General features: G+C 37.8%; 1 protein-coding gene across 3 annotated transcripts in view; it reads left to right on the top strand.

The window, feature by feature from the left end:
- Positions 1–22,733, top strand: part of cacna2d2a (calcium channel, voltage-dependent, alpha 2/delta subunit 2a) — a 260,234-nt gene that overhangs the window by 194,663 nt on the left and 42,838 nt on the right. For all 3 annotated transcript variants that reach the window (XM_038272939.1, XM_038272940.1, XM_038272938.1), the window contains exons 9-13: positions 3,281–3,331; positions 4,662–4,761; positions 7,578–7,739; positions 11,372–11,482; positions 12,283–12,361. In XM_038272939.1, coding sequence (XP_038128867.1) covers positions 3,281–3,331; positions 4,662–4,761; positions 7,578–7,739; positions 11,372–11,482; positions 12,283–12,361 — 503 coding nt within the window. The remainder of the gene's footprint in view (positions 1–3,280; positions 3,332–4,661; positions 4,762–7,577; positions 7,740–11,371; positions 11,483–12,282; positions 12,362–22,733) is intronic.

The following is a 22,733-nucleotide window of genomic DNA, read 5'->3' as shown; positions in this document are numbered from 1 at the left end:
AAAAAAGTGGCGATGTCTGAAATATTATACTGCTTAATGACAGTATTAAGTTTTACTTTATAACCATTTTGGATGCTCAATGTTTATAAAAAGCTGAAAGGCTGGGGCCACCGCCTGCTTGGGACTGAATGGACGAGTGGACTCGCTTCAGCACCAGCCAGGCCCATCTGCTTGTCACCTGGCCCTGGCATGCAGGAGACCGGGTAATGACAGGGAAAGAATGGCATCAGTAGGCAGGAGCAGAGCAGTAATTACAGACTGGAATCCATGCAGAAACGACACATCTGGATCCACAAGTCAAAAATGTGGTGAATTATACTCCGATACCAGCCTCACTTCATGATTTCTATCCGTCAGAAGTGCAATATCGGTCTGAAGACTTAAAATCCTTGACTCTGTATCCCACTTTCTCTGATCTTGATGCTCTCCTGCTTGGAGGCAGAGACAAAATTCAGTCACACTTCAGGCAATAAAAAAAAAAAAACTAGGGACGCTGCTGATATGGCAGGCCAATCTGGGTGGAAGATCAGCCATGGCAGCGCTATATAGCGACTCATGCGTTACTTCTTACTCCATCACAGCTCACACATTTCTCTTAAACCCTATTACCACTGATCAATGCTGCCTTTTTCACAGCTGCAGAGAAATGATCTGCTTGAAAGTAATATTTCCTCAGCATATTTTAAGGGTGAAGCTTGCACAGTTCTTTATTCTGAGATTTTTTGCACTGGTGGATATGAAGATGACCTGTAATGACATGGTAATGAAAGCTTGCATTGCCTTATAATTAACATTTAACCCCCTCCAAAATATGTTGAATTCCCATTAAAGGACTATTCTCCTCGATGAGAAATAGACTGACCAAGGAAGTTAATGAAATCTCGCAGTCGGTCTTCGAGCATCAGCCGTCGCCAAATGACCCTCCTTTAATCTCTAGACGAGGTGACTCTGTTTGGGAGCCTCAGGGAGTTGAGACGTGTGCCACATTCTGACCGAGCTTTCAGTCCCGCATCGAGGATCGCCTTCAAAACTCAGTCTGCTAAGAGGAAAGAGACCCCCGCTGTGTGGAGTCTGAGGTCCTTTCTCCCCCTCCCCCTACCTCACTGCTTCAAATTAAGATTTTAGTAATTAAATTGATAAAAGTCATGCACGCCTATATGCCTCTTGGTTCCAGACCTGATTTCTGTCGCCACACAGAAGTGGAAAGCCGTAGAAGTTCTACCTTTGATGTAGCATTCTTTATTATTGAAAATAATTGGATTCTCCCTCCTCCATCCCTCTCCTCTCTCCCTGTACCTCTCTTTTACACACACACATACATTTTCCCTATATTCATTCCAGCTGAGCTCAATTATTGACCTTATATGAAGCAGTCCCCATTTTTCCTGAGATTACAACTTAAGTGTTGTGCTTAGGTTTTTCAGCAGAGGCCTGAGTAGCCAAGGCAATGAGATGTCAACACAGGTCAGGGGTCACTCTGCAGTTTAGAGTGGCCCCTGCTGGGCCTCCATCGCTTTAACTTTCATATCAGCCTGGCCGAGCGATCAAAAATAGTCTCTTTGGCCCTCAGGCAGCTGGCTTCCCTCCACACTCAGCAGAACAGGCGATAATCAGCAGAAAGAGACCCCTGATGATTGCTATGGCTCTGCCTAAGACGGCTGCTAACTGCTTGCCTGCTCACTTCCTCAGGATGTCAAACTAATACTCACATCTGAGACAACCCTCCCTCCCACCCCCTTCACCGTTAGCCTGCAGAAAAGCCTGCGCTGTCCATCCATCTTAGCTCGCTTTGTACCGCTGGCAAATGTGAATTTAATTGCCCCTGGAAGAGACTGAAGGGATTTTTGATTTCCCTCTTTATGTCATCCTCTATCAACAACAGGCAGATGTTACAAATGCCGGCTAGTTCATTACCGTCTGTCCTGTGAGCTTATCCCTATTCTAAGGAAGGTGCTACACAGGTAAAGAAGTATGACGATCTGAGGCAGGGCTGCCGTCAGGCTCAATAATGTATTTGACACCTGGCTGGTGAGACGACGAAAGGAAGAGAACAATTGCTACCCTATTCTAGTGAAATTATTCAAGTCAGTCTGGGCTTTCCGTCGATCAGGTCAGCTCCTTTTAGACCTCTATCTGACAACTACAGTTCAGCTGAGTAGGCATAGGAGACTTTAGTTATTTTCTAGATGCAACTGAGGACTGGAAAGAGAATAAAGCATCCTGCAGGTGTTGTTTATGAATAAAACGAAATTGCAAATCCTTAAAATGGAAAAATTTAAAATTCATCTTTTTATTACGTTCATCAGGTTAGGCTCTATTGAGTTTGGTCTTGGTACCTTGGAATAATATTTTTTGCTTTTAACGTTTTTTCTTTTTTCAAAGATGGGTCTACTAATAAGAGGAAATCTGAAGGCAATTGCCTGCAATTGATTTTGACTATCAAATTACCAGATGCTTTCTTAATTAACACTTTAGGTCAGCCTTCCACACAATAGCTCAACTAAATACAATGAAGTTTGAAGCTGTAAGTTAAAATGTAACAAGATTCCTGTGGGATCTACGGCTTTGCAAGGCACTGTATATAGAAACTTCCTATAACATTAGGTAATTCAAATTTAAAGATTTAATAAGTACCTATTAGAGTTTTTTTCTACTTAATTTAATGCATCCATGGAATGTTGAAAAAAATGTGTAAAACTTTCTTCTGGGATTAATGGACAAAAAAAAAATCTATATAATTAGGAAACCTTTTAGATTCTATTGGGTGTAATATTGTCTGAATTTCTAAAATACTTAACATGTACAGCTTTGTTTAAGGGAATAATTGGACCTTTGACTCTGTAATAACACTCTTTTGATGAGTTGTTAAAGATGTGTTGGTTGGGCCCATTACAAGGCCCATCTCCACATTTGTTTGGAGGCGTTTACAGTTCACTGCAGGCTATTGTGCTAGATGTGTTGCTACATGCTGAAACTATCAACCAGTAATTACTTCGGCTTATGCAACAATTATTCAGACCAGGCTCTGGTATTCACTGGAGAGGACTATCTATACTGAAGTCAGCCAACAGTGGTTGTAGCCAACACTGAAGTATATAACAACTTATTAACTCTTCTAAGCACATAAGCCTTTTCAGTATTCTGTAGCTTAAGTGGGCTCAGCTTTGGCTGCTCCCTACTATTATGACGGGGCTTTTTGTGACTCTGGCCTCTTTCTTCAATGCAATTTTCAGAGATTATGGGAACAAATTAAAGCTCTTTCTTTGCCTCTTTTGTGCAGGTATATCCAAGGTGCATCGTCTCCAAAGGACATGGTCATCATTGTAGATGTGTAAGTATTTCACTTTTCTTTCACCTTGTCCCCAGCTCCAGTAGAGATTAGAATTTGCCTTCAAAGGACACCAGTGCCACCTGTTGGTCTGAGGGGAAGCTAAGGCTATAAGATGAAAATTGCTTCTTATCCTTTAACCTTTGAGCTTTACATCCTGATTTTACAGCTCAGGTGATTCATAAAGGAGTAGAGAAATGTGACATTGGACATTTTAAAATGAGAGGGAGGACATAAACCCTTAGTAATATGAAGTTGTGTGAGAATTCTGATGAGAATGTTTGTGTATTTTTCTAATATTCAAGCTTAGAGCATTTAACATAATAGTATATTTATTTTATATGAATAAGCACTGAGTATTAGATATTATAAGCTTTAATAGTCTGCAATATTTCTTAAAGGACTGAATGTTTACTTTCATAACAGAGCAACTAGTTATTGATTTCTGAATTATAATAATGAATGAAAAAGGTATATAGAAATACTATGTTATTTTCTTTTTTAATTACTTTTACTAAAGATTTATAATTTTTGTTTGCTTATTTTCTTTTATTTCATAGCTATTATTTTGGTACAATTATGTTTTTGTTATATGGTTGTGAGTTGTGTTCATGAAGGATCACAATAAAAATCATACCTTAGTTTTCAGTTTTTGGTGTGACTTGGTTATAATATTTCACTGGAAGTCAAAATGCTGCTGTCATTGTTTTTTCTAAATACATAATCTAAATCATTTAAAAATAATGCATAGAACAGATCATTGCAAAAAGAACATTTTGGGAAGTAAGAAATATTATAATATCAAATAAGAAAAAAAATTGTATGTGTTTTTTGATGTCAGTTATATATGTTTGATGGACCTTGTTTTTACATGAAAAAAGTAAGTCTGTTGCTTAAATTATTCAAGATTTGTCAGCTTTCATAAAGAAATAAAATCATAAGTTGAAATTTTCATATGAGCAGTTGCTCTGCTCTTTGTTAAACTTCTCAAGGGAGATTTAGAGGATCTTCCCCTCCCTTATGCTCCCGATATTACATTACTAGCTATCAGGTTAAGGGTCATTTACAGTAGTGTTAAGCGCTTTGGAGTCCCCTGACTTGAAAAATAAGCACAGGTCAGTTAGCATTAATCATTTAAATGTAATTTTACCTAGAGTTTTTAATTATATTTTGTATTTCTTGTATCACTATAAAGTTATTAAAAGAAAAATAGAAACTGGATCATGGGGGACTATGATGCAAAGGCTAGATAAATTATACCTTAAATCCTAGAAAAAAAAATATATGAATGTCTGCTTATTTCTGAAAACCAGTGTTCTTTTGTTGTTTGCAGGAGCGGCAGTGTCAGCGGACTTACTCTGAAGCTCATGAAAACCTCTGTCATGGAGATGCTTGACACACTATCAGATGATGACTATGTCAACGTAGCAAAGGTATGTCGAAGCTCTATTATTATTTGTAGATATTAATATAACCTACTGCTTAAAGTGATTTTGCTGCTAATATTTAAAGGGGTGATTTTTTTTATTTGGCCGTTATTCTAATTAACCTGAGAGTCATTAGGTGCAGCAGTTGTCTCATTCTGTCCCCAAATGTTTTCTTGCTGTTGAAACCCAATCTTTCCTCTGTTTGTTTTTTCTCGCATTGCCTAATGACCATGCATCTGTCTCCTCTACTCTCTGCTGATCACCAACTTTTCATTGACTAAAACTAATATGTGTGGGAATATTATTGTTGTTCTATTCTGCAGGGCAGAGACCACAAAAAAACTTTCTTCCTTACTTTCCACAGTGTATACACCGACCCACCCACACACATAAACATACATCCACACACAGCTGTTTGGCGTGGTGTTTCTGTTTGTCGACTCTCTTCGGTAATCCTTCATAATCCATTGCTTTTAGCCACTGTATGGCCCTAAATCCCAGCTCCAAGAGCAAGAAATGAGCATGCTAATCTGGGTGGGAACGCATCTGATTTTCTCCACTGCAAAGAAAGTGAGGGCATACATTAGCCCGCTGCAAACAGCTTGCACTACCTAAACACATTCATAACATGCAGAATGGCCCAAAAAATGTCACAAAATTATATCTTCTGGTCTGCATACATCAGGAGATTACTGTACATTGATTATATTATAATTTTTATCAGAAAGGACATACTTCAGAAAAAAACACAGTTACAGCAATAGTTATCACATGCACAGTCTGCTAAATATACTGTATATAAAGAAATGTATATTACGTCTTTTGTTTCTTTTATATGCTACTTATTTATGTCCTTCAACTCCCTTCCTTTTGTTTCTTCCTTCCTTGCAACATACGTCTCTTCCTTCAGTCCTTTCTCTGTAAAATCACAATTGGCCAAAAATTGCTCACACTGTAACTAATTATATGAGCAGTTTATTTAAAACACATGATCAAATCAACTGTCCATGCACATTTTGATTGTTTTACACATGCAAATTTAATACCACACATCCCTGAATATATCATAGCTACGAGTGTGTGTTGGTGTTTAATACACCTGCAGCTTCTCTCCTCCTGTGTGGACCTGTTTCTGTGCACTCATCTCAACCTTCGTCACTTTAAGGGTAGAACAACTAGAGAAAGTAAACTACCTTTATAGACTGCTTTTTAGAAAATCTTTAAGATGTTTTAAGACATTATTGTTTTCTCCCAAGGTGCACCTATTAAAGTAAGCAAAGCATCATCGGGCTAATCGCTAATAGCACAGAGAAGAAGTATGCAGTAATGTTTGTGATATATTTGGGGGGCCCATGTTGAATCTGCACCCATAAAACATTCAAAATGTGCGTGGAGAGTAGATTGCATGCCTTTGTGTTAAACCAAACTGCTCATATGAGTATTTATAATGCATGTGGTCTTTTGGGGGAGTCCTAACTTCATATTCCATTGCTTAATTTTCTCCTCCATTTTTTTTTTTTGTCCTGCTTCAGGGCCTATCTTCCTTTCTTTTTCCATCTTTACTTTTCCATTCTCTCTTCCAGCTGCCCAGCTTCCATCCTTGAGTCCTTTCTTCCTTTGGGACTATTTCCTGGTATCCTACCTCCCATAATTATTTTCTCTTTTATTCCTTCTGTTCCCTCTCATGTCCTTTCACCCTTTCTTCTGTGCTTTCTGCAATTTTACTTTTTCTTTCCTTCCCTGTGCCTTTATTTTGTTATTTCCTGGTATCCTCCTTCCATATGGCTATGTGTCCTATCATCCTTCCTTTCGATTATCTTCCCCACCTTGTGTCTTTTCTTCCTTTTGTGCTTTGCCTTTTCCTTGTCTCCTCTCTTTTTCTCTGCCTACCCCTCATGTCCTACTTTATTCCAGCCTCCTTCTTGCCTCCTACCTGTTTCTTCTATGTGGTTTCATCCTTACTGTAACTTCCTTTTTTTCTTTCCTACCATCTCTTTATTTCATGTTTCCTTATTTCATCTCTCTATCATTTCAATACCCCTCTTTTATTTCCTTGCCTCCTCGCTTCTTCCTTTAGACTTTTTAAATGACAAAATATGTAATATCTCATACTCATCATCCTTTTATTCAGGAACTCTGTTTTTGTTTTTTATATTATACAACAGGACAGCATAATGATATTTGACTCAGTTTTATTACCATTTGATTTCTTCGCCTCTTTAAATATGTGACAACAACAGCTCCCATGAGAAATGTCAGCGTTTCTCACACACAGTGTTTTACATCAATCCATGTTGAAAATGTCAGTGGAATCTGAATCTGACCTTCAAGAAACATTTGAAACACCCACTTTCAGAGTCACCACTAATGTTGCAATCATGCATATACACTGTGTGCAGACATATTAACCGATGCCCCCCCTCCAACCACCTCCACCACCACCACCACCACACACACACAGAGGAACATAAACTCAGTTTTAGGCTAATTTGGTGGATGAGATGAGACAGATGATATTACCTTGGCAGGGTTTCTGTTCGGCGGGCTGCACAAGCGTTTCAGGTGCACCTGTTCTTTGTGGGGAAAAGTTGTAATTATCGGTGTTTACTGCCAGCAGGAGACTGGCAGGGCAGCTTGCATCTGCACACACCCATGTCTGTATCGTGCCTCCATGAACTGCACACACCAGACAGATAACACAAAGATACTCGGTTGGACACAATGTTATTTTGGCAAACTTCTCAGTGTTCTTCTCTTGTAAAGCTAAACTGCACCCATGTTTTTTTTGTTTGTTTGTTTTTGTCTATTTTTCTGTTTTCCAGTTTAACGAAAAGGCAGAGGCTGTTGTCCCGTGTTTCAGGACTTTGGTCCAAGCCAACGTTCGCAACAAGAAGATCTTCAAGGAAGCTGTCATGCATATGCAGGCCAAAGGAACCACAGATTACAAATCTGGCTTTACGTTTGCCTTTGAGCAGCTTCTCAATGTAAGAGCTAACAAGCTTTTCTAGAGGAGGCAGCAGTGTTTTTCTGTGGCTGATGGTTCTGTCTAATCCAATTAATCAAACTGAGTTTATCGTGATAACACAAGGCTGACAGTGAGCCAGATTTGCATTAGACATTTCCAGAAGGCTGTCATTTCTGAAGGCAGGCTTGATTATGGCTGCCATTGCAGTAGAGTGAGGCTAGTCCTTTGCGGCAGCCAACACAAAATGAGGTCTCTCAGCAGCACACCGTCCACGTGCTCCCGGCACAGGTGCTGCCTCAGCTCCGAATGCTGCTGCGCATTTTTTGAGGCTGCCACGCTAATGGGCTCTGATGGGATGATTGATGAGCATAGCCAACAGTAGAGCAGCCATAGACACTTCATATTCCTCTGGTGTGTTTTAGGAGGCGCAGAGCCAAGAGTCTTCCCTTTTTTTTTTTTTGAGGAAGGAGAAATGAAAAGGAGGGGGTTCTTAATCGTTGTCTGATGCAGCTTTGCAGAATGATTGGTGGCAGAAGCACTAAAAAAGAATGTTATCGCAGCAATATTATTTATCTTTATTAGAATCTTGTCAGATTGGCCTAAATATCAGCAACAGCTGTTGTGTTGTTTGGGGGGGGGAGCCATATTTAATGATTGGATAATGTTGTATACCGGAGATTTAATCCTAACTTTATGCCTCAAAGAGGAAGACTATGTCTCTAAAAAAAGAGAGATTATTCTAAACAGGATGCACTTCTGAAAAAACGAAGATTTACAACATGATTATATAGATCTTATAAGAAAATTAAAATAATTTAAAATGCATGAATTATGTTTGATGAAGGATTAATAGAATGAAGGGTACAGGTTTTAGGTAAGATGCATTAGTTGCTACTTACAAAAGTATACACAGGCATAAATTTTCTTACATTTGTTACATCCTGAACATTTTAATAAATAATAGTGATAACATAACTACATTAAAGTGGAAGAAAATTAATTTTAAAATAATTTAAAAGGAAAAATGTTATTTGCATGCACTCTGTCTCCCTTTTATCAGTAGTTTGTAGAATCAGTTCTTTTAGGTCACCATTAAACATGAGCTTCAATATCCTAAAACTTTCCATTGTGTGTCTTCTCTGCATTATTAGATGAACTGTCCTGTGGAAATCTAACACTTCATGACAGTCAGTTTTTAGTGTTTATTTTTAAATTTGCACACATGTTGAATGTTTACTTATTAAGTTACTTTTGGGGTAGTTTATTAACCTGGAAAGAAAGATTGATCATGTAAATCAGTCTGGGCCTGCTCCCATTGAATCTGTTAGGGGGAAAAGGGACAATATAATATTTATGATAAATTTTATTTGTAATGCACTTTACATTTAAGAAAAATCTAAAAGTTCTACAGATAAAATCCAAAAGGTAAAAGCAAAAAATGAAAAACTAATCATCTTTGTAAAGTATATGAATAAATAAGTCGTTGGCATAATTATAAAAGGTTAAGAGTCGTAAGTTCAGCTAAAAAGAAATGTTTTTTATCGTTTTATAAAAGTCTGGATAGTCTGTGGTTCCCTCAGATGATCAGGGAGGGCATTCCAGGTCAGAGGAGCAGCAGAGCAGAAGGCACGATCGCCCATGTTGCTTAGCTTAGTCTTTGAGACTAGGAGGTGGTTTGAGTGTCTTGAGCGGCAGGATTGTGTTCTAGTGAGAGGGTTCAGCAGTTCCTTCTGGTATGGAGGAGCATTTCCATAGATGCACAGGTGGGTGAGAATTGAGACCTTGTATTAAATCCTTGCAGAAACAGGAGGCAGGTGAAGTGAGTGGAGAATGGGTATGATGTGGTCCTACTTTCAGACTCTCATCAGGATCCTTGCTGTTCTTCACATACTGTAGTTTCTGTCGACTTGTTAGGGATCCCGATGAGAAGAATGTTACAGTAGTTTAGACTGGAGGAAACAAAGGCATGAACCAGTTTTTCTACATCAGCCAAGGTGAGTGTAGAACTGAGTTTTGAAATATTTCTTAGATGATAGAAGGAGATTGTGTGCAGAGGTGTTTTATATGGACTTAAAGGTGAGTTGTGGATCAAATATTACACCAAGATTGATGTGCCAAAAAGGATTGCCTCTGTTTTGGAGTGGTTCAACTAGAGAACATTTTTTCGTCCACATCTTTATATCCTCCAGACAGGCTGTGAGTTTTGAAGATGATGATGCTATTTTTGAAGCTGCAGTGGGATGAGACTCAGATTTTATGTAAAGTTGTGTATCATCAGCATACAAGTGAAATGAGACTCCATGGTGGCTGATAACATGACTGAGGGGGAGGATGTAGATGATGAAGAGGATGGGCCCAAGGACTGATCCCTGGGGGACTCCGCTGGTGCCTTTGTGTTGCTGGAAACTTGTATTGCCATTTTAGATGCACTCTGTTCTGGCAATTAGGTTTGATTGAAACCACTTCAGGGCAGTGTCAGAGAGTCCAGTAGTTTTGTTTAGCCGGTTCAGAAGAATTAGAAGATCTAAAGTGTCAAAAGCAAAAGACAGATCGAGAAGTACGAGGATGGAAGGTGAACCTTTATCTGCTGCCATTCGTAGGTCGTTTGTAACTCTAACCAGGGCTGTTTCAGTGCTATGAGCAGAGCGAGATTTCTGGAAGGCATTATAGGGGCTGTGAGATTGCAAGCTGTGAGTTATCAATTTGGGTGGGTAGTGCTGAGGAACCAGAAAAGGAAGAGTTGATTAAGTCTATTTTTATTTTTAAAAAGTCCATGAAATTATTGCAGTGCTCTTCTGTAGTTTCTGTAAGTGAGGGGGTTATTGGTTTGAGAAGATGGTTTATGGACGAGACCAGCTATCTGAGGTTTCCAGAACTGTTTCTAATGACATTTCCATAAAATTGTGACCGTGCCCTTGTGAGTGACTTTGAGTAGTCTTTTTGGTGTTCTCTGAAAGCTGGTTTGTGCACAATAAGACCTGTTACTTTGAATCTCCGCACATTCAGCAGAAGCTATTGAGCTGATTGGGGTAAGCGGCACCTGAAGCCTGCCTATTGATCTTTTTCTTAGGTAGGTAAAAGGGCACAAACTTTGTCATCTAGTGTGCCTCTTGTAGATACTGAGAAAACCAATATGATAGCAGCAGCTATGCGTGCATCCTCCTGTGCTGCCATGTTTATTTTGGTTCGGCTGTGGGCTCAGCCTCTCTTCGTTTGCAATTTCTCTATGTCCTGCGTTAAACCATAATAATGCAAAATGATTGGCCAAATGAAAAAGATGGATTCTCATGTGTTTCTGAATGCACTGTCACCGATGAACGATTCAGCATGTGTGCAAAGTTATAATTTAACCGCTTTGAATTTTATTTGGATGTAAATCACAAGAAATATTGGAAACTTGAAAACCATTCAGCATTTTCCTCCCATTTTACAACTATGGGGTTATTTTGTGTCAATGTAAAATGTTAAATGTTGAATGTAAAAAGAAAAAAAGTTATAGGAAAAGTAATATTTTACGAAGTCAGACTTCTGATGTTGGAAAAAAAAGGTGCGGCGTAAGATAGCTGTATCACTGAGACTTTATATTTTTTGTCTGATTTCTGTAATCTGTTTCTCTGTTTTTCTTCACTTTCCTCCGTACGCCTGTCACAGGAGAGCAGTGCCCCGAGGGCCAACTGCAATAAGATGATAATGATGTTTACAGATGGAGGTGAAGATCGTGCTCAGGAAATCTTTGAGAAGTATAACTGGCCCAACAAAACTGTGAGTATGTTTGTGTTAGCCTGTTTTCTGTCCAGGGATTCTATTCTCCACCTTTTCTGTCTATTTTGTCTTTCTATAAAGCAGACAGTTGTGTTAGTCCGATATGCCAGGCATTCCAATGTGTACAAACCATCCTCTCAAAGATTTCTTCCATTTCTGTCTGTTTCCTTTGATTTTCATAATTGATCTCTTTTGTCATTCTGTCATTCCCTCTCCTCTGAAGGATCTAAAGAATATTCTTCACATGCTTTGTTTCTTCTTTTTTCTCCTTTGTTGCTTAGCTTCTGGTGTTAACAGCTCTGACCTGATGACTAATTAGCCACTGTATCATCAGAGTCTGCGATAGCACAGCCACTGATCTACTAGCTTGAATCTTTTTTGTCTTACTGTCGCCATCCATCCTCTTTACTAATCTGTCAATTTCAATTTAGTTAAGCTGCAGGAGAAATTAGTTTATGAATGAATAAAGTAACAAAGTCCAATATAAATTCACTGGATTACAGTTCAGGTAAATCGAGCACATTTTAAATCAATCTATCTGTTATTCTCTATCATATTGGTTTAAATTCTGATGCAATTTCAGTTTTTCATGCAAATCGGATTCCATCAAAATCCAATCTATTTATGATCTATTAAAGTGTATTCTACCCTGCAATGGATGCATGATATGCAATAAAATATTTTTATAAAGTGTGTTTTGAAGCGTAGGAAGTTTTGCTGTGAAAGTCCTTTATTAGCACTTTTGTCAAGAGTTACCCATTTTTTTTCTCTTCCTTTTTTGTTTTCTTGTCCTGAACCAGGTTCGAGTTTTTACTTTCTCTGTTGGACAGCATAACTATGATGTCACCCCTTTGCAGTGGATAGCGTGTGCTAATAAAGGTAAGCAGCACAAATAAATAATTTTTATAAAAAAGCAAAAGGGGTTATTTATTTATGTATGTATTTATTTATTTACAAAACCTGACAGTTTAAATCATTGTTCATTTATTTAGAGTTGTATAAAACCAAATATATTAATATAACTGCAATATACTACAATAACATGCACAAAAACAACAATGATAACAGCTAAACAACTAACACACCAATAGTTTGACTAGTTTTTCACTCAGGGACCGGATATTTTGCATGCCAAACCCACTGATACTGTGAATCACATTGAGATTGTTATTTTCTATTACTAATTTTATTTAATTCATTTTGGAGAAGTAACTTTTGTGTGACTCCTTTCAGATAAAAACTGAAACTAAATGGGAAAAAGTCTGAACTTGAGAGAGGAGAGATTTTTATAGACGCTACAGGAATTGAAATTATGTAAAGGAAACATTTATTTTAGATGTAAGAGGGGAATTCTGAATAAAGAGAGTAAATAACCTTTTCCTACTTTCCACAACAAAAAAAGTTTGTGGGCTTTCAACGATAATGCACACAAAACACTTGGTTTTGATTGATATATATTTTTTTTATTTTATTTTTCACTTTTAAAGATTAGAAAATTAACAAAAATAAATAATAGGCAGAAACAGCAAATAGAATATATATATATATATATATATATATATATATATATATATATATATATATATATATATATATATATATATATATATATATATATATATATATATATATATATATATACCGTATTTTCACGACTATAAGGCGCACTTAAACGTCTTTTTTTCCCCTCAAAATGTGCGGTGCGCCCTATGTGTGTTGTAACTGCGACTTTTGAGACCACCTCATTGAGGAGATGATGAAAGAGTGGCTGAATGTAAGGAGACCAGCTGTTTTTTTTCCACTCATCACCATTAATCTGTAACTCCATGCGTGCCCATCTCACAGCTGATGTGAAAAACATGGGGAAACAAATTAACCCTGTGCTCGATGTTCAACCGCTCAACATCGGTGTGAACCGGACCCAGCAGGTGCAGCAGAAGCAGCGAGTTTACATGCAAAGTCAATGGTTGACGCGCGTATAGGTGCAGCAAAAGGTCCTGCAGCGCGTTTTGAGCCGCAGGTGCAGCACGTCGGGATCGTTTAAGCATCTGACGCACCGCCAACGCGCTGCTGCTGCTCGAGATGGAAAATTTTAAGTTTTGCTGCTGGACGCGCCGCATCAACCAATCAGAGAAGCTGATCTGGGAGCTGACAGCGAGACAGACACAGCGCTCTGATGAAAGAGGAGATGATGAAAGCGTGGCTGAGGGAGGTGTAGCCTATGTGAGGAGACCAGGTGTTTTTTTCCACGCATCACCATCGCTGCGTGCCCATCTCACAGCCGATGTGAAAAAAAAGGTGAATCAATGAACGCTGTGCTCGCCGTTATCCCGGGGGGTCTGACAAAGGAACTTCAACCGCCCAACATCGGTGTGAAGCGCCCGTTCAAAGTAAGGCTGCGAGCGGTGGGGGAGCGATGGATGACGGAGACCACAGTTTCAGGATAAGTGGAAGGCAGCGCCGGGCAGATTACGCCACAGTTTGCGGATGGATTGTAGATGCTTGGACTAACGTGTCTGCTGGCTCTGTTCTTCAAGCTTTTGCAAAAGCCGGCATTATTTCTGAGGAGCCGCGCTGCACGGAAAGTGACTCTGACAGCGCAGAAGGGGAAACTGGCATGTCTGATTTAGCGCAGCTGTTTAATTCAGAAACAGAGGATGATGACTTTGAGGGGTTTGATTAATACTCTGTAATAAATACATGAATAAAGCACAATCATACTCAGTTTTGCTCCCGCTCTATTTTTCTACCTGAAAACTTAATTCAACAGCAGGCTCTGGGCCGCGGCGCATCCGGACTCACCTCGGCAGGTGTTTTTTCATCTAAATAATCTAAATCTTTTTAAGTGAGAAAGTCCACCTGAAAATTTAATCATTGCAGTCAGCTCATCCAGATTATTATCCTGCCTATGTTTTAAGTTAATTTATGCGTCAATAAACGAAGAAGAAGGGGAAACTGGCATGTCGGATTTAGCGCAGCTGTTTAATTCAGAAACAGAGGATGATGACTTTGATGGGTTTGATTAATACTCTGTAATAAATACTTGAATAAAGCACAATCAGACTCAGTTTTGCTCCCGCTCTATTTTTCTACCTGAAAACTTAATTCAACAGCAGCCTCTGGGCCGCGGCGCATCCGGACTCACCTCGGCAGGTGTTTTTTCATCTAAATCAGTGGTCTCCTACCCTGGTCCTCAAGATCTACTGTCCTACAGATTTTCCCTGCTTCAACACAGCTGAATCAAATGATTGATTACCTTTTCAAGCCATTCATTTGATTCAGCTGTGTTGAAGCAGGGATGCATCTAAAATCTGTAGGACAGTAGATCTTGAGGACCAGGGTTGGAGACCACTGATCTAAATAATCTAAATCTTTTTAAGTGAGAAAGTCCACCTGAAAATTTAATCATTGCAGTCAGCTCATCCAGATTATTATCCTGCCTATGTTTTAAGTTAATTTATGCGTCAATAAACGAAGAAGAAGGGGAAACTGGCATGTCGGATTTAGCGCAGCTGTTTAATTCAGAAACAGAGGATGAGGACTTTGAGGGGTTTGATTAATACTCTGTAATAAATACATGAATAAAGCACAATCATACTCAGTTTTGCTCCCGCTCTATTTTTCTACCTAAAAAACTTAATTCAACAGCAGCCTCTGGGCCGCGGCGCATCCGGACTCACCTCTGCAGGTGTTTTTTCATCTAAATAATCTAAATCTTTTTAAGTGAGAAAGTCCACTTGAAAATTTAATCATTGCAGTCAGTTCATCCAGATTATTATCCTATGTTTTAAGTTAATGTATGCGTCAATAAACGAAGAAGAAGGGGAAACCGGCATGTCGGATTTAGCGCAGCTGTTTAATTCAGAAACAGAGGATGAGGACTTTGAGGGGTTTGATTAATACTTTGTAATAAATACTTGAATAAAGCACAATCATACTCAGTTTTGCTCCCGCTCTATTTTTCTACCTGAAAACTTAATTCAACAGCAGCCTCTGGGCCGCGGCGCATCCGGGCTCACCTCGGCAGGTGTTTTTTCATCTAAATAATCTAAATCTTTTTAAGTGAGAAAGTCCACCTGAAAATTTAATCATTGCAGTCAGTTCATCCAGATTATTATCCTGCCTATGTTTTAAGTTAATTTATGCGTCAATAAATTTTATCAGAGGAGTAATCACAGCCCTGTGTCATCAGCGATGTGTCTCTCATGGCCGGCTCCCAGGTTTGAATAATACTTTGTAATAAATACACCTTGCAGCTTTATTTGCTGTGATCAGTGGGAATAAAGTAGTTTTAATATGTTTTTAAGTGGGAAAATCCACCTGAGAGGACATGTACCTGTATATAAAAAACGCGCCCTATAGTCCGGTGTGCCTTATGTGTGTGTTAAATACAGAAATGGGACACATAACTGAGACTGCGCCTTTTAGTCCGGTGCGCCTTATGGTCGTGAAAATACGGTATATATATATATATATATATATATATATATATATATATATATATATATATATATATATATATATATATATATATATATATATTATTTCTCTTTTTATTTTTCACTTTTTAAGATTAGAAAATTAACAAAAATAAATAATAGGCAGAAACAGCAAAGAGAAAAAAACATCTGTAGAAAAACGAAACAATCAAAAAGCGCATAGGTTTCCTAATCAAGAGAATTAATAATTGCTTGACTTCTTTTTATAAAAATAAATACTTTTGGCAAATTTGGAAAAAATTACCAGTGATGTCAACTTTATACGTCTTTAATGAGTTTATACTAAGTGGTTTAATTGTTTCTCATCAATTAGCTGTATTGTTATTTTTCCTAGAATAGAAAAATCTATTTAGTTAAGCTTTTGCAGTAATATTGCACTTGAAAAAGTATTTGTATTTATTGATATTTTGTTAAACTGCGATGGACTGACGACCTGTCCAAGGTGTATCTCACCTGTTGACGGCTGGAGAGGCACCAGCACCCCTCGCGACATGTTCACCTTGCTCAGTGATGTTTACACGTTAAATGTCCTATAAGACACAGCCGTGACGAAGAACAGAGATACAATTAAATGAAAAATTATATGAAACTATGAGATAAAACTCCTCCATTTGTCTAGTCTTCACTTGCCTTGTCTATTTTAAACTTGAGAAAAAATTACTGCAGAACTTCATGGGATGCTATAATCTGTTGGATCAGCCTTGAGCTCTGAAATAACCCAGCCGACAGCCAGCTTGGTCTATGACTAACAGTCTGACAGTTGACTCAGCTCCACTTCCTTGGTTGCATTATTGCATATGTCTGATCTACGTTTCACCCATGTGGGTCTGCTCTGCAGTAACTTTTACACTTTATTCTGAACACTTTTCCTCACAGTTTTCTTGTCTCTTATAATTAAGTTCAAGACTGTGTTTTTGTGTTGCAAATTATCTGAAGTCCTTTTCTTTATAAGAGCTTCTCTGTAGCTGTTAGCTTATTGCCAGTGGAGCCTAATGCTGTTGAAACACCTCCCTAGCAGTCATTAATTAGCAGGTGGCTGGTAGCAGTGATTACCATATCATCTCCCTGTCTGTGTTTTTAGGCTCTTATTAAAAACTCACCACAGAATAGAGAGTTTTGCTTGAATAAATGTGTGAGGCATTGTGGGTAAGCACATATGAAGAATTTGTTCCTCAGTTTTCTTCCATAAAAGGGTTGCTTTAGCTCAGCCAGCTGACTGAGGAAGCTCATTTAGGCTACTTGTGTCAGTAATCATAATTGCTGTCATAATCCACACATTCCATAAATATAGGTGAGCGTCAAAACCCAGACAGGTAGAGTACAGACAAAAAGTTTGGACACACCTTCTCATTCAAATAGTTTTCTTTATTTTCATGACTATGAAAATTGTAGGCATCAAAACTATGGATGAACACATGTGGAATTATATACTAAAAAGTGTGAAATAACTGAAAATACGTCTTATATTCTAGGTTCTTCAAAGTAGCCACCTTTTGCTTTGATTACTGCTTTGCACACTCTTGGCATTCTCTTGATGTGCTTCAAGAGGTAGAAATGGTTTTCACTTCACAGGTGTACCATTAACCCGTCAGGTTTAATAAGTGGGATTTCTTGCCTTATAAATGGGGTTGGGACCGTTAGTTGTGTCGTGCAGAAGTCATGTGGATGCACAGCTGATAGTCCTAATGAATAGACTGTTAGAATTTGTATTATGGCAATAAACAATGAGCTAAGTAAAGAAAAATGAGTGGCCATCATTACTTTAAGAAATTAAGGTCAGTTGGTCTAAAAAACTGGCAAAACTTTGAAACTGTCCCCAAGTGCAGTCACAAAAACCATCAAGCGCTACAAAGAAACTGGCTCACATGAGGACCGCCCCAGGAAAGGAAGAGCAAGAGCCTCCTCTGCTGCGGAGGATAAGGTCATCCGAGTCACCAGCCTCAGAAATCGCAGGTTAACAGCAGGTCAGATTAGAGACCAGGTCAATGCCACACAGAGAGTTCTAGTAGCAGACACATCTCTGGAACAACTGTTAAGAGGAGACTGTGAATCAGGCCTTCGTGATAAAATAGCTGCTAGGAAACCACTGCTAAGGACAGGCAACAAGCAGAAGAGACTAGATTGGGCTTAAGAACACAAGAAATGGACATTAGACCAGTGGAAATCTGTGCTTTGGTCTGATGAGTCCAAATTTTAGATCTTTGGTTCAAACCATCGTGTCTTTGTGCGACGCAGAAAGGGTGAACGGATGGACTCTACATGCCTGGTTCTCACCGTGAAGCATGGAGGAGGAGGAGTGATGGTGTGGGGGTGCTTTGCTGGTGACACTGTTGGGGATTTATTCAAAATTAAACGCACACTGAACCAGCATGGCCTAAAATATAAGACATATTTTCAGTTTCACTCTTTTTTGTTTAGTATATAATTCCACATGTGTGAATTCATAGTTTTGACGCCTTCAGTGGGAATCTTCAATTTTCAAAATCATGAAAAAAAAAAAAAAAAACTATTTGAATGAGAAGGTGTTTCCAAACTTTTTGTTTGTACTGTATATTGAAAGGTTGTCTTTTCGTCTAAGCTTTTTCCTTGCCACAATGAAACAGAGTAGCTCCCCCATTGGCACAGACTCCATTCTGATATTATTAATCTCTAGGTTCAAGTCATTCCTCATTTAAAAGCACAAAAAGATACTTAAACTCTTTAATTTGAAGCAAAAAAGGGTTGCCTGACTTAGAGGGAGCAGTCCACACTGCAAAATCAATCTAGAAATAAGTAAACATTTGTTAAATTAAGTGTATTTACCTTTAATTTGAGCAGGTATATAAGATGATTTGCCAATGGAATGAGTATTTTTTTCTCTTAGAATAAGATAATTACTTAACATGCCCTTGAAATAAGACATTGCAAATTTTTTTTTTTTCTTATTTTAAATTTAAATTATCTTGTTACATTGGCAAGTTTCTCACTAATCTTCTCAATTCAAGAAAAAAATGCACTTGTTTTAAGAAAAAAATACTTGTTTAGAATTGAAATTTTTACAGTGCAACATTTCCAGGTGAGAACCTTTTTATCAGACATTGAGGAACTGAGTCTCATAAGAGCTGCTTCATTCTTTGCCAAGAACTGTATCTCTGCACGCCTAAGGTCATGGGCTGAAGAAGTGAAAAGAACTGCAAAAATCTGGGATTAGACTTTGAAGTTCTTTAACCTGAACAGTCCAGAGTTTTTTTTCTGTAAGTATACATATAGTAGGACCAAAATATGCATATCCATTGCAGATTAAGATTTAAAGTAATCCTTTAACTTCACCACATAATCTTCCTGTGGAGATTCATGATGTAGTAGTAGAGCAGGATCCCCACGTGAAAAGAGGATTTCTCTAAAGTGTAGCCGCCTGGGGTTTGATTCACAACCTTCAGACTTTGTTTTACTCTGTCCTCTTATGTCTTGTCAGACTATAGTCATGACCACTAGAACCACAAATCGTTTTATCTCATTACCAAATATATTAATTATCATAACACTTTAAATAGGGACAAAGATGGGCAGCAAAATGGTTTGGCTGCTGTAATTCCTATAAGGACTTTGTCAAAATGGCGTAGAACATTTTTAACAAAGAAAATACATAAAAATATGTATTTTTCTTATTTAAATTCGCAAAGTTTTTGCAACTTTGATAGAAAACTTTAAGTTTATTGTCAAATGTTATTGTGGTAAGTTAGGGCCTTATAAATTCTATAACTTATACAGACTCCTGTTTATAAAATTATCTACGTAAACTAGACTTGCACCGGTCAATTGGAAAGCTCAGAAACTGGACGATTCTCACGTGATCTGCCTCGATCAGCAGCGGAGCAATCATTATGGAGATGATCGATTTCAAGCGCCAGTTGTGTTTTTTATTAGTTTTTCTTTGGGTGGACATGCATCTTTCCCCTGCCCTTGGTCCATGTCTGTTTTGGTCACAGTGCCCAAAACAGGTTGACAAGTCACCCAGACAAATTGAGGTAAGGCGAGATGGCGTTCTGGAAATTAGACAGGAGCAGCGGGACATTCAATGCAGTAACACCGCCTCCAGAACCTGAAGGAAGCAGCCAATCATGCTCTGCTCTGGAGCTAAGGAATCACAGCGTTAGAGGCGGTAGTTTGGTGCTATAAAGGACAGTTTCAGAGGTCTAAATAATGGACTGTTTTCCCAATTGTTCCGCATACCGGGATTTCTACACATCCTGCTCGACCGACCTCCCCACAGTCTACAGCAGGGGTAACCAATTAAAAATCAGCAGGGTCCGAATAAAGAAAATTATCAACTAGTACCGGTTTGGAGACATTTTTAATTATAATCTGTTACTTTAAACAGAATATAACACTGAAATAAAATGAGGTTTTTAGGCATCCATGTTCTACATAGAATTTTATAAATGCATTCAAAAAAAGAAAATTTTTCTGTTTCAGTTGTTTTGATGTAGAGAACCACAATCATTCAGTTTGGTATTTAGACAATTTTATAAAACACCTGAACTGACCATTTTGAGCCTGGATGGATTTATTTTTGATTATTTTCATCGTGGAGAATCCTGCTTCACAACAGTAGGTTGAATCAAACATACTTGAATTGTTTAGGGTCATCTTTGAGCAGGCCATTTCACTTTTCTTTCACCAGTGCACCGTAGTTCTTCCAGCAGTCTACACTTTCTCTGCTTCCTTTTTCTCATCGTCTTTTCCTTTCCCATCACCCTGCATGCTCTGTAATAATGTGATAATTTTACATTTAAGTTGTAAGGATGTGTCAGTTAAACAAAAAGTATTTTTTTATTTATTAATATAAATTGAGCACCACTGTGCATTTTCACTTGTAACCACCCTGAATAATAAATAATTGTGATACTTCCTGCAAACTGTCCTAAATTGCTCAAATAATGTAAATGAATTAAAAGGTAAGCTGACAGGTAATAATTACAATGTATTATAAATCAAAAAGATAACTAATTTGGTTTGTAGTTGGTTACACCTTGCAGTATTAAAATCAGTTAAAAAGAAAACCTAGTCAAATTTACACCAGTTGGAAAATTATATACAATATGTTACAGTATTTACGACGACATTTAAAAGTACTATAACATTTTCTTAGTAATTACCAATATTTATCTGACATTCTACATGTAGGAACACTGAGTAAATATAGAAAACATAAATTAGTTTGGAATGCGTATCAGCTATTTTATTTAGTAATCATACATATAAATTAAATTTAAGACAAATTACTTTGTCTAAATCTATAGACCCAAAAAAAGACTACTACTACCAACTCTGGGCTGCAAGCGCTCCTGTAATATTTGTAAAATGTGAACTCATCTACATCATTCATATTATCCCAGAGATATCTTTTTGTCGTAGCTGCGTAACGACTGTTACTGTAATCCTGGGGAGCCTATCAGGTACAACGCCTCTATTAATCTGTAAGTCTATAACAGTAAAACCAGAGGTTAGATTGCTTGTATAAAGAGACACATCAGCCTTTATTTTTGTCTGCCATTAATCAGACTAAATTGTTTGGGCTTTTTGGTGTGAAGAGACCTACTTGTTTGGTGTTTATACTTACATGTAATTGCTTGAACAGATTAGGTGGGAAGTTTCAGGATTCTTGAAATTGTAGCAAAACATGAACCAGATTGAGGAGTTCCATAATTCTTTTCCTGGCATTTATTGATTGATTGATTCAGTCATTCATTCATTCATTCATTTATGCACTGATTCATTTGTTTATTTTTGTGTCACACAAGGAGGTAGAGGTTTTATGGCGTTGCCTTAAAATCCAACAACAGATATTGATTAGGTTAATGCTTTGGAATTTTTCCATTTAGTTTATTTTAATTATATATGACCATTTCATAATACATAATCTTAAGGTTCTATAAAAAGTCAACTCATTCTAATCAATTGGACAGAAATTTAAAAAGGTTTCTTTGAAAGAAACTCCTTGTTGGGAATTACATTGATTGCTTTGCTGACTTGCAGTCTGGTTGGAATCAGTGAGAAAATTGTTCTTTTACAATAAAACATTTAATTCTCACCTGATATTTTGAGGCATCTTTGAGTGAAGACCCTTTATGTTTTTATGTGTCTGTCATATTTAAAAATAAATTATATTGTTTGAATCTTCCAGTTCAGTACAGACATGTAGATTGATCTCTACATTGTTCTCTCATTTCCAACCTTAATTAAACAAGACTATTTGTTATCCTGTTTGAAGTTCGAACCTCAAATCCACTGAGTTGTATAACAGAGCATTTCTGTTTATGTTTCCCTGTAATTTTCAAATAGTTTACAGACTAGGAGCTTCTATTGCTGAGTGTGACCCTACAGAATCCAAATCATATTTCCCTCTTTACGACTCTTTGTGGCGCAGTGCTCTATGACCACCCGTCTGTTTAAAAAACAACTTCTCTGGCATACAGCAGAAGCCCTGGAGCACAGCATTGTGCTTCTGTGTGTGCATGTATGAATTATAAACTCAAAATGTTTACGGCTGTGCATGGATGCTCTGATTTTTTTAATGAATTGAGACTGAGATGGGAGATTTCACCACCAAACACTGTGGAGAAAAAAAAAAGCCTAATGTGCCCAAATAATGAAAGTTGCCTAGGCTTTTTAACATGCTGGAGACGCTGCCTCCATTTCACGGCTCTTTGTGTAAACACTCATGGCTTTAATAACTTGTTGAGCAGCTCGGTTATTGACCCACTCGGTCA

This window comes from Cyprinodon tularosa, unplaced genomic scaffold, assembly GCF_016077235.1.
Source record: "Cyprinodon tularosa strain WSP-4 unplaced genomic scaffold, ASM1607723v1 ctg85, whole genome shotgun sequence".
Classification (NCBI taxonomy): domain Eukaryota; kingdom Metazoa; phylum Chordata; class Actinopteri; order Cyprinodontiformes; family Cyprinodontidae; genus Cyprinodon; species Cyprinodon tularosa.
This window is presented reverse-complemented; position numbering and strand designations above follow the sequence as displayed.